At 59.9% G+C, this 16,894-nt stretch overlaps 1 protein-coding gene across 1 annotated transcript in view; it reads left to right on the top strand.

Annotated features, from left to right (window-relative positions):
* The first annotated feature begins 833 nt into the window (after nt 1–833).
* The window catches only part of SHISAL1 (shisa like 1), a 16,901-nt gene continuing 840 nt past the window's right edge, over nt 834–16,894 (top strand). Inside the window, exons 1-3 of the mRNA XM_077757894.1 lie at nt 834–900; nt 4,173–4,386; nt 14,709–14,895. Of these exons, the coding sequence (XP_077614020.1) occupies nt 834–900; nt 4,173–4,386; nt 14,709–14,895 (468 nt within the window). The remainder of the gene's footprint in view (nt 901–4,172; nt 4,387–14,708; nt 14,896–16,894) is intronic.

The following is a 16,894-nucleotide window of genomic DNA, read 5'->3' as shown; positions in this document are numbered from 1 at the left end:
TTGTGGTTAAGTATACATAACATTTACCTTTTAGCCATTTTTAGTGTACAGTTCAGTCCGTCCCCAAGTCTCTTCCCAGCCTCCCGCACTGAAACCCTGTCCCCGTTGCACACCCCGCCGCCCCCAGCCCCTGCGCCCAGTGTCCCGCTTGCTGTCTCCATGACGACCTAGGGACCTCCCGTGAGTGGAGTCCTACGGGGCTGCCCTTCCGTGTCCGGGTCATTTCACCGGCACGGCGTCCTCGGGGCTCATCCGTGGGGGCGCCGGGTCAGAGGGTCAGAATCCCTTCCTTTTTGGGGCAGAATCATATTCCACTGTGTGTACAGGCCCCTTTGTTTTCTCCGCCCCCTCCCCCCGCCCCGGGGACGCTGGGGCTGTTTCGCCTTTGACCGCTGGGCCTCGTGCTGCCGTGAACGTGGGTGTGCAGGTGTCTGTCTGCGTCCCGCTGCCGCTTCTTCAGGACGCGCCCGGGAGCCTCATAGCGTCTGAAACATCCACCTGCTGGTCTGCACAACCTCGCTGGGACGCAGGCCGGGCGGGGCCGGGGGCCGCCTGGCGGCTCTTCCCTCCGCGGCTGCGTCCCTGATGCCTGCAAGGTGCCCGGCTCCTCGCGGACCAAGGAGGGGTTGACGGGAGGCACCGTTAGCGGCCCAGCGGGGACACCTGGGTCCCGCAAGCCCCCGCAGGTGCCCCANGCTTCCCCGCGCGCCCCCCGCCCGCCCCCCGCCGTGGGCAGCAAAGGCGGCGTCTGTACCCGCAGGCAAGGCGCCCACACCGGCCTCTCCTGGGTCTCGTTACACAGGCGGCTCTCGACGGATCGATGCAGAGGCCAAATGATGACCAGTTGTGGCCGGCAGTCCTTGAACGTGCTCGCTGTCCTCTCGTTGCTGGTTTCTGCAGGTAGACCCTCCGCGGGTGCCCGGGGAGGGGGGGTGGGGGGTCCCTTCCTGGNTGGGCACCGACCGTGTGCTGTGCCCCGTGTGACTGCCGCGGGAGGGGGGGGGCGGCAAAGCGGTGGGTACCCTGGGAGCAGTCTTCTCACGGGTTCTCTCCCGACTCCTGAAAGTCAAGTCCAAATGTTGTGGTCATCCCATTGTATGGATGAGGAAACTGAGGCATAGAGCCGAGCTGGCTAGCCGGAGGGGAGAGCTAGTGAAGGGCTGGGGTTCTAACCCGCCTTGCGGCACCCGAACCCCCTCCTGGGCTGAGGGAGTAGGTGGGCTCTCACACCCCCGTTTACCAAGCCGGGCATGAAGCGAGCCCTTTGGCTGTGCCCCAGCCAAGCTGGCTGACCGGAGAAGCAGTGGCCGGCTTAGCCCTGAGCAAGGCGCCTGCTCTGTCTCTGCCTCGGCCTCTGTCTCTGTCTCCCTCTCCGTGTCTCTCTCTGTCTCTATCTCTCTCTGTCTCCCTCCATCTCTGTCTCTGTCTCCGTCTGTCTCTCTGTCTCTTGTTCGTTCATTCATGCACGGTGCCTCCTCGCGCCCTCTCGCTCTGGCAGAGCTGTTGACACCAGCTTCCTGCCCTTGACCCCTTGTTGAGGGCCTGGTCCAGAAGGAGGCCACGAAGGGCCCTGGGGGCTGGGGGCTCCCCGGACAGCAGAGCCAAAGCCAGGCCAAGGCTCAGGGACCACTGTTTACCACACTCCCCCCGACTCCTTTTCCGTGCATTAGCTCATCTGGTCCTCACCGCCACCTGGGAGACAGGAGGAAGTCCTCTCCCATTTTACAGATGAGGAAACTGAGGCTCAAAGAAGGACAGTGGACAGTGAACTGCCCAAGGCCACACAGTCACACGGCTGTTAGATGAGACCCATGTTGGCCCAGACTGTCCCCAAGCCTTGCAGACAGGGGCGCACTGTGGCCCTCGCTCTCTCCTCTCCACCTGGACTGGTTCTCCTGGTGCCTCAGGACCCGCCAGCCTCCTACCAGAGTGTCCCTGTGTCCTCAGGCCCCGGGCACAGCCTGAGCCCTCACTGACCCCGGAAGCCAGGAGGCACAGCCCGGTTTAACCCACTCACACTCCCTGCTCGAAGCAAAGCCGATGCCTTGCTGTTTACAGATCCCTCCTCGGAGGTGCCCGGGAGGCTCCGGCAGCTCAGCTTATGACCTCACAGTCCGAGAGTTCGAGCCCCACACCGGGCTCTCCACTGACGGTGCGGAGCCTGCTTGGGATTCTCAGTCTCCCTCCCTCTCTCTCTGTCCCCTCCCCTGCTCGCACTTTCTCTCTCTTTGAAAATAAAGAAATTAACTTGAAAAAAAAGCAAAACCCGCCCTCAAGCCCCCAGCCGTCCAGGACACCGGGGGTCTCCCGTCTGTGGGGGGGAGGAGAGGCCGCGGCGGCGTGGGGAAGCCGCTGTGTCAGACCCGGCCCCCGGCCCCCAGCCCCGGCTCCAGCGGCTCTGCGCCTTCTCAGTGGCCTCCCTGTCTTTGCCAAATGGCAAATCTGGGGCGGCCGGCGGCCAGGGCGCCCCGGGGGGTTCCCCCACGCCCTGCCCTGCTCAGCCCCCCTCCCCACCCCATCTCTGGACAGTGGGCTCCCCTGAAGCTGAGTTCAAAGGCCACCTCCCTGCTCCGTCCCTTCCCTCCCTGAGGGTCCTCACCTGTCTGGACGGGGTCACCTCCCACCTCTCACCCCCACATCCAGCCTTTCGGGCATCCTTCCTCGGGGCCAGTGGGTCCCACACCCGCGCTCATCAGCTCCCCCTGCAGGGCCTGCCTCCCACCCCAGCACTTTTCATTCAGAAGGTCTGCTGCGGGGCCTGAGAACTGCACTGGTGACCCGCCCCCAGGGAATGCAGATGCAGCAGGTCAGGGGCCACACTTGGAGATCACTGCTCTGAGCCTCAGTCTTCTACTCTGTGCAGTGGGAGTACATGAGATTCAATGAAACAATGCACGCCCCACTAAGAATGAGGCATCCTTAGTGACCCCCCCCATCTCCCCATAGGAGGGTCTTCTGTTTCCCGGGGTCAAGGCTGAGCTCCCCTGACTCCTGAGACCCCGGGGGCCACCTCCCCACAGGGGTCGTGCCCAGCCCCACGAAAGAAGGTGCTGTACTTGGGGCACAGGGTTTCACAGGCCACCCCAGCCAGCCCTGGCGCCCCGGCTCCCGAGGCCCGTCCGCCCACTGGCCGGCACAGCCGCCCAGCTGGGGCCCCTCCCTGCAGCCCCGGGGTGGGCGGCGCGCGGAGCTGCGTGGGCCGCGCGGTCTGATTACCTCTTAGCAGAGACGGAGCTTTGAACTCGCTGAGGAGCTTTTGCAAAACCAGAGGCTTTGTGGTTGGAGAAATGTACTCAGCCAGAGAAGCCCCTTTTCAGCGATACAAATTAGATACAGCAATGCCTTTTATGAAGATACTAATTAAGCCCGAGACCGCGGGCTCCAGGTTTTTTCCATTGTTATATTTGCTTAGGCTTTGTCTCCTGTTCATCNTAGAGGCCTCTCGCCTTGAGCCGGGGGCTGGGGGTCCAGACCCAGGACAGCTCCGTGACCGTGAGACGGGGGCTGCGGCCAGGGCCGGCTCTTGGGGACCCCCGGGTCTAGGGCACTGGTTTAGTGCAAGCCATGATACAGACGAGACGCTATTTCCTCCCAGAGGGGAGTCTGGTTCCTGCACCCGGGCTTCCTGGGCTTATCGGCAGGCCCGCCGCCGGCCCACAGGGTAGGAGAGGTTGTTAAAGCCGGTGACAGGGGGAGTGGAGAGGGCTGGACCTCAGACCCAGGCAGGCCCGAGTTGGATTCCTTCTACCACCTCTTACCAGCTCAAGCAGACCACTGTAGACCACTGAGCCTCAGTTTTTCCACCTGTAAAGTGGGATGGCCAAGTGGGTTAAATGAGATAGAGTGTATGAAGTGCATACTGGTGCTCAGTTAATGTGTCCTCATTGAGTGCTTGCTGTGTGCAGAGCCCGTGAGGCTTCAGGTGCAGCCCTGCCCGCAAGGAGCCCCCGGTCTGGGGGGCACAGCGCAAGCAGGGCTGGTGTCAAGGGAGGCCTGGGATGTGGCAACAGCCCAGAGCCAGCTTCCTGGGAGAAGCGAGGCTCACACTGGACCAGAAAGCCTTCCCGGGGCGGGAGGAGGCTAGCAGCAGCCTGGAACAGGCTGACCGGGCGCCCCGTCCAGGCGGACCCCCAGGGCAGCCCCCCACTGAGCCGGGTGACTCTGTTTTCCAGTCCTGTCCGCGCATTTCCGAGTGTGTGAGCCATACACGGACCACAAAGGCCGCTATCACTTTGGCTTCCACTGCCCCCGGCTCTCGGACAACAAAACCTTCATGCTCTGCTGTCACCATAACAACACGGTGTTCAAATACTGCTGCAACGAGACAGAGTTTCAGGCGGTGATGCAGGCGAACCTCACGGCCGGTTCCGAGGGCTACATGCACAAGTGAGTACCAGGCTGGGGCCACGGCCCCGCTCCACACCCCCTCCCCTGGGGCGGCGGGGGACTCACCAGACAGGACAGACCAGGGGGGTCTGGGAGGGGTCTGGGAAAGTCTTCAGGTGACAGGTTTTCTGGCCTGACTTTAGCCTTCTTTTCTGAGAAGTGGGCACATCGCACCTAGGTTCCCTCCCTCTCTCCCTCCCCCAGCTCCCAGGGCTGCTGCAGAAGTTAAATGATTCCAGAATGGGGAAGGCTTTGAGGCGTGGAAGGGGCTTGGGTCTGCGATGCACGTTCCTTCCTTCATTATTTGTTTGCACAACAAATATTGATTGACAGTTCTGACCCAGAGATGAATCCTACACAGCCCCTTTCCTGAAGGAGATTTAAACACAAGAGACCAAGGCCCTAACGGAAGGGACAGAGAGTGCAAAGAAAGAGAATTTCACCCAGCAGAAAGGGAGTGGGAATGTGCTAGGCAAAGGCGTGCATTTCTCTTACCGTGAGTGAAAGAAACTAAGCATCTCTCCCCGTGTTTGAAAGCCGTGTGCACTCCTTTTACTGTGAGCCAGCTGCTTATGTTCTTTGCCATGTTCCTATTGACTTTTTGAGGCTTTTTTTCTTATTGATATACAGGAACTCTTTATATATGAAGGACACATGGCAAGCTGCAAATATTTTCTCAATGTGTCTTTGAATTTGTGATGCTTTTATCTGATGCTGAATTTTTAGCTGTTATAGAACCAGATTGGATCCATTTCTTTTCTTTTGTGTCTTCTGGGTTTTGTCTCAGACTGAGAAATTCTCTCCCGACTCGGAGATCATAAAAATCGCCTTATGTTTTCTTTTACTTTTTTTGGTTTTAATTTTTTTTTTTTTACCTTCAAATTTTTGATCCATTAGAATTTATTCGGATGTAAGTTTTGAGGTAGGAATCAAACTTTATCATTTTTTTCCAAATGGGCAGCCATCTGTCCCAACACCATTCACTGAATTGTCCATCTTTCCCCCACTGATGTAAATGTCAAACTTATATACTAAAATATATAGATTTGAGTATCTAGATTGTGATACATTCTCATGGCTTTCATTGGTGTATCCAGACACTAGTATCTCGCTGTGTTAATTACTGTGGCTTTTGATATGTTTCCCCCCAGCCCTTTTTTTCATATGAATCTGGGAAGTAGCTTGTATCATCTTCCTCCCCTCCTGCAAGAATCCAGTTAGCATTTTTTCCTGAGATCGTGTTGAATTCATAGGTTAATCCAAAGAGAAAGGGCTTTCTGTGATACTGAATCCAAGAACAGAGCACAGACACTCTCTGACTTAAGATGATTCAACTTAGGATGTTTCAACTTCACTAGGGTGAGAAAGCAGTATTCATTCAGAAGAACTCGTACTTTGAATTTTGATCTCGTCCTGGGCTAGCAAAACACAGTCCACCCTTGCTTGTATGGCTGGGCGGTGGCAGTGAGCTGAAGCTCCCAGTCGGCTAGACAACCATGGGGCTCGACATCGAACACACTTACAAGCATTCTGTGCCTATAGCACCATTCTGTTTTTTCACTTTCCGTACAGTATTCAATAAATTACATGACATGGTCCACACTTGATTATCACAGCAGGCTTTGTGGTAGATGATTGCCTAGCTGCAGGCTAACCGGCGTGTTCTGAGGGCAGTGTTCTGAGTGTTCCATTTGAGGGCAGCTGGGCAAAGCTGTGATGCTTGGTGGGTTGGGTGGGGTAAATGCGGTGTGTCTTATGATATTTTCAGCTTACAGCTGACTTCTTGGGACATAACCACATCATAAGTTGAGGACGATCTGTATGTCTTTACAGGTGTTCAAACTTTCTTTCATAGCATTTTGGAATTATTTTCATGGATATCGTACACATATCTTTTGCAATGATTCCTACTTACTTCTTTTTATGCTGGGTCCTTCATTACATCTTCCAACTGACTCTCATTTAGATGACAAAGCCTAACAGTTTCTACATATGAACTGTAGGGGCGCCTGGGTGGCTCAGTCAGTTGAGCGTCCAGCTCTTGATTTCAGCTCATGATCTCACCGTCATGAGATCGAGCCCCATGTTGGGCTCTGCCCTGAGCGCAGAGCCTGCTTCAGATTCTCTCTCTCTCTCTCTCTCTCTCTCTCTCTCTCTCTCCCTCTCCCTCTGCCCCTCCCCCACCGGCGCTCACTCTCTTCCAAAATAAATAAATAAAAGTATATGAGTTTTACACTCAGCCACCTTACTGAAATTCCATCTTTGTAATACTGTTTCATTTGATTCTCTTGTTTCCAATTATGCTATTTGCAAGCAGCGATCATTTCATCTGCTTTCCTGTTTCTGGGCCTCCCTTCTTTTCCATACCCACTCACATTGGCTAGCACCTCCAAAACCATCTTTACGGTTACCATTCTTGCCCCTGATATTAATTGGGAGGCTTCTGATATGTTTCCCAAGAAGCCCGAGGCTGGCTGTATTTTCTTCATGGTAAGGAAACGTCCACTTGGAAGGAGGGTTTGTTGAGTGACTGTGGAACCACATTGTGTGCGGGGCTCTGAGCCCCAGTCTCTCTGACCAGTGTTGGGGCTTGAATGCTTTGCCATGTGCCGTGATCGCTCTGGGGAAATCTCTTCCCTTTGGTCAGGCAGGAGATACAGACTCCTTGACTATCGTTCAACTCTCCCTCCTCCCGCCGAGGCCGACTCCCCAGCCCTTCCTTCCTCAAATGCACGGGTGCTTCCCCTGAATATCTTGCCATCTGCTCAGGCCTTAGAATAATTCTGTGTGTGAAGCTGTTCAGCAAGTCCTGTCCATCACAAGGGCTGGCGTCGGGCCTGGAATCTGACCCAAGTCTTTTATAAGACCAAAGACTGGCTCCCCGAGGGAGGCAGGGGGCGGTGCCAGCGCTGGGGTTAGGACCCCCAGAGTGCTGTCGTTGCGCCGAAAGCCAGACAAGAACACAGGCTTGGCAAGGCGAGCAGGCTTCTCCCAGGCTCTGGCGACTGGTGTCTGGGATCCTCGTTTTGAAGCCCACAGGTTTCTATAATCTGCACATTTCCACAGGATCTCGCGCAGAATACCCCATCATTTCAGCACCGTGGGGCCTGCTTGCTGCGATGAAGACTTGGGCCATAAAATCGAGCCATTCCCCCGGGGAGGGATGGAACGATTGAAGAGGCTTAGCTTAGTTCTTCTTTAACCTCAGAAAGCATTTACAGAGCGCGCAGCACAGGGCATGTCATGTCACTGAGGGCACCCGCCTGCTGGAGCCCATGGCCTCACAGGGAGGGCGAGGCATGGAGAGGGAGTGTAACTTGCCTGGATTCAGGAGCCAAGCTGGGTCTGGAGGGAGTCCTCCTTGATTTCCTCCGCCCAGCTTCCCTCCCCCCGCCCAGCTCCCTTCGCACAGATGTGGACAGAGGCCTGAGGGGGCCCGTGCCTGGCCCGGAATAGCTCGGCCCCACTCCTCACCCAGGCTGGACCGCCCAAGTCATCCTTGAGCTTCAGGGAAGGAGGCCTGGTGCTGGATTTCCCTGCTTCCAGAAGTTGCTAAGAAAGTGGGAGCCATGTGGTCCAGGGGAATGAGCATTTCCAGGCAGGGGGGAGTGTGAATGCAAAGGGAGCCGTGGGGAGGGGCAGCGGGGGCTGGGCGGGTGGAGGGTGCGGATGGAGGGGGACTGTGGGCTTTCTTCTGAGGGCTTTAAGCTGGGTCTGTGCTCATGGACGGTGCTTGGGACAAAGACAGAGGACAGCACAGAAGCCACGACGGGGGCCTGGGCAAGCCCGGGGCCCTGCTGCGGACAGAGGCCAGCATCGTCCACAGACCATTAATCCAGAGCTCAGCTCAGAGGCGCTGGAGGCCCCCATGCAGTCGCCCAAGTCTGGGACTGGAGCCTGGGGAGCTAGACCAGGGCCTTGCGTCCAGGGGGACCCTGCGGCAGAGTGGGGACGGACGTGAAGGGGAGCCGGCTGGTGGCCGCCTCTGGGACTGTCCTGCCCTCTGGGGCCCTGACCCCTTCGGGCAAGGCGCCTGCGCTGTTTCGTTCAAGTGGCTGCCTTCACAGCTACTCTGAGAGGAAGAGGGAAGGGCTGGGCCCAGGCTGGTGAGGTTGCCGCGTCCAGCCACAGTCAAGGCCAGAGGGACGCTGGGGCCCTTGTTATGGTCACCGGTCCCTGGAAAGCCAGGACTCGTCTGATGCTGGGGACACGCCAGATCTCAGCCAGGAGGCTGCCCGTTCCAACACCCAGGCCGCGAGCACCCGCTGGCGGCCCGTCGGGAAGGACCGGGGCAGCCTCGACCCCCCGCGGGGCTTTATGAAGCCGTGCGGGGTCCGTTAGCCGCCACGGCTGCCTGGCACTCGCCCACCCCACCCGCCTACCCGGCCAGTGAATCAGCCGGGAGGCAGGGCTGCTGACAGGGAAGAGGAGAGCCGTGCTGATGACTTATTTATTTGTGTTGTTTGGAGGAACAGACTGGTTTGTTTGGGCTCTGGCTGCCTGGCAGAAAGGCAGGCGGGGCGAGGGAAGCAGCCTCGCCGAGCCCACGGCCACGGCAAGGTGCCACTTCCTGCCCTTGGTGTTCAGGAGACGTGGACTGCGCGCCTTTCCGGGCCAGGCGGCTCAGGCTTTTGGGGCCCTGAGCCTGCTGGGGGCGGCATCTGCCCGGGGCCCGGGGCCTCGTGGGCACTCGGGGTCGGCGGCCAGCCCTCCCTGGGGACAGCGGTGGCCTGTGGCGGAGTCTCGTGCAGGGAGTGGGTGTTCCTTCACCAGGCATGTGGGCTGCAGGGGGTGGGGGTGGGGAGGCAGAGGGGTCCTCGAAGGCCTCCGCGGATGGAGTGGAGGGATTCTCGCTCCCCACTTGGCCACACGTGAAACCATCCCACCCCCCATCCCCCCAGAAGCTTTCCTTTCCCCGGTGCCTGCGGACCTGGGGTCCCCGGGGCCCTGGGCCCTGTCCTGCAGGCCACATGTCACCGTCCTGATGCTTCCAGGCACTGAATGCAGAGCCCCTGAGCGCTGACAGAAGCTTCCAGACCTTCTTGTCCGTTGTTTGACCCCATCAAGCCCTATTCGGCCTAAAGCCAGTGTGTAGGCAGGAGAGGTTCTAGAATCATCTGAATTCACTCTGCTGAGCCCAGGGAAGGAAACGGAAGTGATATGAGGGGCCTCACACTCGCTCCTTTGATCCACGTGGAGGTGTTATCTGTGAAGGTCCCACTGCCCCCCTCCCACCCCACATGCCAGGGCTGAGGCTCAGAGAGGGTGACGCTCTCCTGGAGTCACACAGCACACGGGGGACAGCAGGGACAGCACAGGGTGTGGGACAGGCACACCTGTCATCCAGGCTCAGTTGTGCTGAGGCGATGAGCATCCGGGAGTCCCCACGGCTCGAGAATCTAAGGCCGATCTGGGGCTCACATCCCACGGCCTTCTGGGACACCTGTGGCTCTGTGCGCGGAGCGTTCTGTGACCCAGGTCGACGACGCACATTCCATCTGGGGCAGGATGTCCCCGCGACTGAGGGGAAAGACGCCAGCCACACGGTGAGGTGGCCCTGAGGCTTCCGATCCGAAGCAGTCGTGACACTTGGGCTCACGCTTTATCGGCCAGAGTGTGTCATTTGGCCGAGCCTGTCGGCAGCAGGATGGGAAGGACAGTGAGCATGTTGATAGGCGTGGACTTGGCTTCACTGGCCCAGGGCCCGTGCTCCTCCACTGCGCGGGACAGCCTCAGCCCTGCTGTGTGACCTCAGGCCTGTGGCTTGGCCTCTCTGGGCCTAGATCTAGTGAGCATTCCTGTGTGCCCAGCACTCGCTGGGTCCTTTCCCCTCTAGGCCCTGGGTGAGGCCTCATAAACACCACCACCTCCACTTTCCAGACGAGAGAAGTAAGGCTGTTTCCCGAGGTCAGAGAGGGAGAAAGGGGCCGAGCTGGGCTTTGAATCCATGAGCTCCAGAATGTAGTCACCAGGGCTACCAGCTTGTCACACGGACCCACAGGCCACCTGGTGAGTGGGCTCAGGGCTCAGGTGGCCTAGGCGAGGTCGGCCACGGGCCCTTCGGCCACGTCCCAGCCAGCACCAGCCTGGCCGGAAGCCCTGCCGCCCGAGTACCTTTCTGCCCCGCTGGCCTGGGCAGCTCGCCTCCCCGTCCTCAGCGGGGGCGTCCTTCTGGCCACAGCCGCCCCTCCTGTGGACGTACCCGCCCCGTAACCAGTAGGTGTCAGTGACTTTCCTCCGGGTTTTCGTCTATCGCTCGGGAAACACCGAAAGAATTCGAGTCCGTGAATCTCCCAGAATGCACTGAAAATCTGCTCTCTGTGGCTTCGGCTGGCTTCACATCTTGCCCCATAAAACAGCCTCTGTTTTATCTTCTGCCCTTTACAGAGCATATGTGTACACACGACAAAGGGCCCTGCATCTGGGTGGAATTAATTTCCAAATCACATTTTTTAAATTAAATTAAAAAACAAAACAAAACAACCCAGAATGTTTCTTACCGACCAGCCATGAGGAAAGCAGGCAAAGACTGGCAAGAGCTGTCCGGGGGTGCTGTCCGTGGCCCGGTTGAGAAGCACAGGGCACCCTGTGGTGTGTTGTGATCGCCAGCTTTACTATTAACTGTTAGTGACTGTGCAGTGAGAAGGTGAGATCTAGTGAGGAAGCTAGTTATGTATCAAGGTCACTGTTGTCACCAGCTCGCCATGGCATTCGATGTGTGTCAGAGCTGTGACCAACAATCCCACAAAACAGCCAAGACAACACAGTGTGTTCAGGGAAACCCAGTGACCTTGGGAGCCCAAGGGAGGGTTGGGTCTAACGGGACATCCAGGAAGGCTTCCTGGAGGAGGAGATAGCTGAGCTGCGACATGGGTGCACAGGAAGGTAGGGAGTGAGTTCCAGACACAGACAAAGGCCTCGAGGTGACTTGTCTGCCCTGAGAACCGGGGAGCACCCTTCCCGGACAGCATGGTGCCGTGCTTAGGAATCCGTGCCCTGGGGCTGGACTTCTGGGTTCAAATCCCGGCTCTGCACTTAATGGCCATGAGATCTTAGATGAGTCTCTTCACTCCTCCGAGCCTCAGTTTCCCATCCGTAAAACGGGGATGGCGGTGACAGCGGCGAGGCCTCCTTCTGTGTTAGCGCTGAGCGCTGAATGGGCTACGGCGCAGAGCGCGCAGAGCCGGGGGCCGGGCTGCTGCTGCCGTGCCTGTTATTATTTCGCAGCCCTGCTGGCTCAGGCCCAGCTGCGGGCCAGCCACCACCCCCCGCTGGCATCCTGGTCTCCTCCGCAGGGGTAGCATCTGTAAGCAGCTGGCCCTGCCTCCCCCTGCCGCTCCCCTCCTTCGCCCCGAGGCTGCTGCCATGGGAACCACCAAGGAAAAACCCGATGCTTGGAGCGATCCGCTGGGGCTCTGGGGAGGCTGCAGCCAGCCCTCCTCCTCCGTCCACACGGATGTGCACCCCGGGCCTCCTGCCTCAGCCAGCCAGCCGGGGCTGCCAGCCTCTGCTCCCGCACAGAGATTCCACGTCCAGACGTACCCAGGCGAGGCTGGCTTCCCCTTGAAGTGAGGCAGTTTGGGGCCTGGCTGTCAGTCATTCACACCCTAGCATGAACAAGCCTCTGAGACTGCTGCAAGCCCCATGGAGGTGGTGACTGGAGGGGGCGGGGGCTACACACAGGGAAGGAGGGTGGCCGAGATACAGACTTGCATGTCCCCCTGCACCAAGCAAATGCCAAGCCCCGAGCACTTACCAGTGCCTGCTCCAAGCTGAGTGCTCCGATACTCAGAGAGCTCCCACCTGAGGGGCCTCGAAGCGCCCAAGCCAAGTCTTCAGGGGGAAAAACTGGCCAAGCAAAGGGGACGGAAGGCCTTCCAAGCAAAGAGCGCATGTGAGCAACAGTGAGCGGCCCTGGCCCCAGGGGGCAGACGGCGACGGCCTCCGTCTCGCTGCTGAGGCCGCGGCTGGGTGGGGTGAACAGAGACGTCTCTTCCAGGCCCAGAGACACACAGGGGTCCTCCCAGGCCACACAGCAAAGCTGGGCCGAGGGGGAGCCTGACGGCGGAGCCCGATGTCCTGGCTCCAGACCCGTGCTCTCCGGCCACACGCAGGGTCTAGAGGGACCTGCACGTGAGGACCAGGACACCCGGGGGCCCTGCCTGGGCCGGGGCTGGGGGAGGGGGCGGCGAGGCGGGACAGTGGCTCTGCTTCTCTTCAGCGCGCCTCCCCTCTGCCCCCGCCCGCGCTCACCCACCTGAACAGATGCGCGCAGCAGGGAGCAGACGGAGGCGCGGCGGAGTGAGTAACAAATCAGTCCTGTTAAACAGCCGCTGTCCCTGGGGAGCACTGTTGGGAGCACAGCAGCCCCAGCGCCGGAAACAGCCCTCCCTGGGCACCCAGGGGACACTCAGAGCCTGGCCTGGGGAGGGGGGTGGGGGACAGATAGACCCAGACAGCTCGGTCCCAGGTGGTGGGGGCTGGGTTTGACGGGCACTCAGGATTATGGGTCAGAGGAGGGGTGCGACCCAGCCATGTAGGAGGGGCAGCACATCTGGAAGGCTTCCTGGGGGAAGCAGTGTCCAGGAGGGCAAGTGGGAGCCAGACAGGGAAAGAAGGAAGGAGGCAGGAAAATGGAAAAGGCTGCTTAGGGGGAAGGCATGGCTTGTGCAAAGGCCCTGTGTCCCAGTGAGCAGGGCACGCTCTCAGTGAAGGGGCAGGGTGGCGGGGAGCCGGGCTTCAGCTGTGAGCGCTAGCAGCCTAAAACTCGCCCTCACTTCTGCTCCTGGACGGTGGGCCAGCCCTCAGTGGGGGAAATACTGGGCGAACGAGCAAGGGAAACCCTGAGAGCCCCAACCGCACACAGTGTGCGGTGCAGGGGGGAGGGGGAGAGGGCGGTGGAGGCAGAAGTGCTGTGTGGGAGGCGGGGAGGGAGGCTGAGCCCACGTCTGCTTCCTGGACTCCTGAGGAAGGGAAAGGGGGAGCAGTCTGAAGGTGGGGGGTTGCCGGGGGAGGGGTGCCCCTGCTGCGTTCCCCACAGCACATGGGGGTGCGAGGCGGCCCGGTGTGGATGCCGAGGGCCAGGGGTTTGCGGCTCAGGAAGTTAGGTCGGCTTGTCCTGCATTTGCCCCGGGTCCAGGGAGGTAGGGAGGAGTGGAGGAGGCAGTAAGGGAGGCAGGAGAGCATCCCAGGAGGTGGGAACAGCATACACAAAGGTCCTGGGGCAGGCAAGCAGGGGGCACCCCCAGGAGACGGCTAGCTGGGGGGGGGACAGGGCNTGCCGCAAGCCCCCCAGGCCGTGCGCACGCTGCAGGGAGAGGCTCACAGCCCGCCGCTGATGACCTTCCAGAGTTCGTCCGCCTGGTGAGTGGTCGCGATCGAGGCCCCGCGGCCGCCACGGATGGCTTGTCTTGGACAAGCCTGCGAGATGCCGGGTCACGGCTGCCTGCCGGGGCTGGCGCGCCGATTGCCTGGTCATTTGCTTATCTTGTGTGCCAAGGAGGATTTCAAGGTGCCCGCGCTGACAGGCACCCCGGGAAGAAGGTCGGAGCGAGAGGTGGAAACGGAGCTTGGGAGCCGGGCTTGCAAGTGTGTTGCACTTGGAGCCTGGTGTGGGAGGGGTCGCCACTGAGCCTTTCATGGAGTTGTGAGTTTCCTGGCAGCCGAGGCGAAAGGGGAAAATGGATGGCTTGCCAAGTTCCCACGGTCTAGGCAAAAGAAGCAAACGGGTTTCTGGAGGTTGGGGGATAAGCGTTTTCGGCATGAAGTTAGAAAGTAAGCATATTCCAGGTCGGTTCCTCAGGCTCGCGTGCGCTGAGCATCAGGAGGACGCTTAGAGGTTTTACAGGCAGGCTGCTCTGCGGGGGCTCAGGGGAAGGAAGGGGGGCGGCCCCAGCAGAGCCCAGGCTCTCTGCCCAAGGGGTATGTTCTCTTCTGTGCTCTCATTTCTGCCCAGTCCCAGGCCAGTGGGGGGAGGGGAGGGAATGACCGACCCTTCTTGGGTGTGCGGATCTGGAAGGAGTGAGGGGGGCTGTACATATATATTTTTAAACTCTATTTGTTTTGAGAGATATGGAGACAGTGCGAGCAAGGGAGGGGCAGAGAGAGAGAGGGAGAGAGAGAATCCCAAGGAGGCTCCTTGCCACCAGCACAGANGGGAGTCAGTGGAGGGCAGGCGTGAGGAGGGGAGCCAGGACCCCCCGCTCCCCAGGGAGGGGCTTGTGACCCCTCGTCTCTGGGACCCCGAGGGAGCCCCGTGGCCTAACTGCCGATGGGGGCCGCCGCCGCCCTTGCGCTCAGCGCCTGTCTCTGTTCCCCCCCAGCAACTACACCGCCTTGCTGGGCGTGTGGATCTACGGCTTCTTCGTGCTCATGCTGCTGGCCTTGGACCTCTTGTATTACTCGGCAATGAACTACGACGTTTGCAAGGTTTACCTGGCGCGGTGGGGCCTCCACGGACGATNCTTGCCACCAGCACAGAGCCCGACGCGGGGCTTGAACTCACGAACCGTGAGATGGTGACCCGAGCCAAAACCAAGAGCGGGACGCTTCACCGACTGAGCCCCCCGGGCGCCCCACGGGCTGTACATTTCAGAGCCCCAGTCAAGGGGCCAGATGTGGGGTTCAGATGCCCTGTGGGGGCTGGGCTACAGCCGTGGTCACGTGGGACGGGGGGCCACATTATCCCGGGACACCCCAATACGGAGCCCCGCCTGGGGGGTCCATCCCAGAGCCACGTGCCAGCAGGCGCAGAGATTTTCAGCACAGGGATTGCTGTCAGGTGTCCGAGTCTTGTGGGAAACTCGACGTGGCTTTGAGTCCCGGCTCCGCGTTCAGGCAGGTTACCTTCCAGTCCTCAGGAATCCCCGGCCAGGCCCCTCTGAGGGCTGAGTTAAAAGTCTGGCACGTAGTAGGTGCCCAGTTAACCACTGGTGTTTCCTTGCTGGAGACGCACCCAAGCTAGTTGGCGATCATTAAATAGCCAGCAGGTAGTGACCTTTTCCGTAATGAACGACTTAAATAATTAATAAGATGCACTTACAGCGGCTTATTGATCGAATAATTGTCCCATCTATCGTGCGGAAGACAAAAACACAGCCCTGTTCAGCTCAGCTCGGCGCATCCTGACCGAGCCGGTCCTCGGGGCCCCTCCCCCGTGCCGGGCTCCTGGTGACACTGAGGTGACGTGGAGAACCCCGGGAACGGGGCGGGAAGGTAGAAGCCCACACAAAGCCACAGGCCCCGAAGCAGACCTGGCCCTGATGGGGGGGAGGGCTTTCTGGAATGTGGGTTCCTTGCGGCAGACGTACCTGGGGTGTTTGTCAACATAAATTCCTGGGAGCCTACAAATCAGGGAACTCCAGAGGGGGTGCCTGAGGTGCCTCAGCTTGAGAACCACCGGAAAATGTCATTTGTACACGTGGCCATGGGTTTTCGAGGGCTGGGACTCTTCCGTTTAAGCGATGGTTTTCTCCCTCTCTCTGTGTCTCTCTGTGTCTCTGTCTCTCTGTCTCTCCTTCTCTCTGACTCTGTCTCTGTCTCTCTCTGTCTCTCTCCCTCCCATTTGGAAAGCCTCACGCCTCTCTGAGCAGCAGGCCTGCCGAGCCCGTCGGGACTGGGCATGAAGTGCAAACAGGAGACGGGGTCCGGGGTCTCTGGGCCGCGCTACGTGGGGACGTGTTGTTTAGCTCAGAGGCTGTCCGTGCCCCCGCCCCCGCCCCGGTCCCCATACCGTGGACTCAGGACCGTACGAGCCGACAGAACACAGGTCGTCAGATGCCGGCGAGCATGTGACGTGGGATGAAGGGCTCACCGGGTGACTTTCTGCTCCGGGCCCGACCTCGGGCGAGGGGCTTCCTGCTCGGGCTTCCGCGGCACCTGCCACGGGGAGGGGGGTGGGCTTGGCGACGGATGGCCGCCGGGCCCCGGCACTGTGTTTGCAGGGTGCCTAATTCTTGCTCCGACGCCACGGGCAGAGAAGTGACAGAGCTTCCTCAAAGTCACCGGCTGGTGACGGAGCGGGGATGGGGCGCTGTCCCCTGTGCTCGCGGAAGTCTCTGCGCAGCAGGAAGGACATGGGCTGCGTACCCACCTTCCTTCCCGCCGCTCAGCGGGGCTAAAGTTTCCCCATCAGCCCCGACCCCTTCCTGGGCAGAAGATGTGACACTGGGCAGAACCGGGGAAGGGCACGGCCGGGGCAGGGCTGCGCAGGCGCCCTGGGCGGAGAGCCACCAGGCCGTCATCGGGTGTCCGGGGGGTGTGGCTGGGGCGGGAGGGGGGAGGGCTGCACTCAGTGCTTCTCCCAGAGCACGAGCTAGAGGCTGCCCTTTCCTTCCCACACGGTCAGCTTGTCCCTGAAAGCGGCCAGCCTGTCCCCGTTGGGCACAGACCCCACGCGCTGTCCCTTGCTCTCTCAGCACCGTTAGCGGGTCCGGGGCTGGAGCTGACGGCCCGGGTTCAAGACCCACCTGCACCTCCCGTGCCTCAGTTTCCCCATGAAAATTCCAGG

This window comes from Crocuta crocuta, unplaced genomic scaffold (genome assembly GCF_008692635.1).
Source record: "Crocuta crocuta isolate KB4526 unplaced genomic scaffold, BGI_CrCroc_1.0 scaffold143, whole genome shotgun sequence".
Taxonomy (NCBI): Eukaryota; Metazoa; Chordata; class Mammalia; order Carnivora; family Hyaenidae; genus Crocuta; species Crocuta crocuta.
Note: the sequence above shows the minus strand (reverse complement) of the source record. Positions and strands in the feature narration are given on the sequence as shown.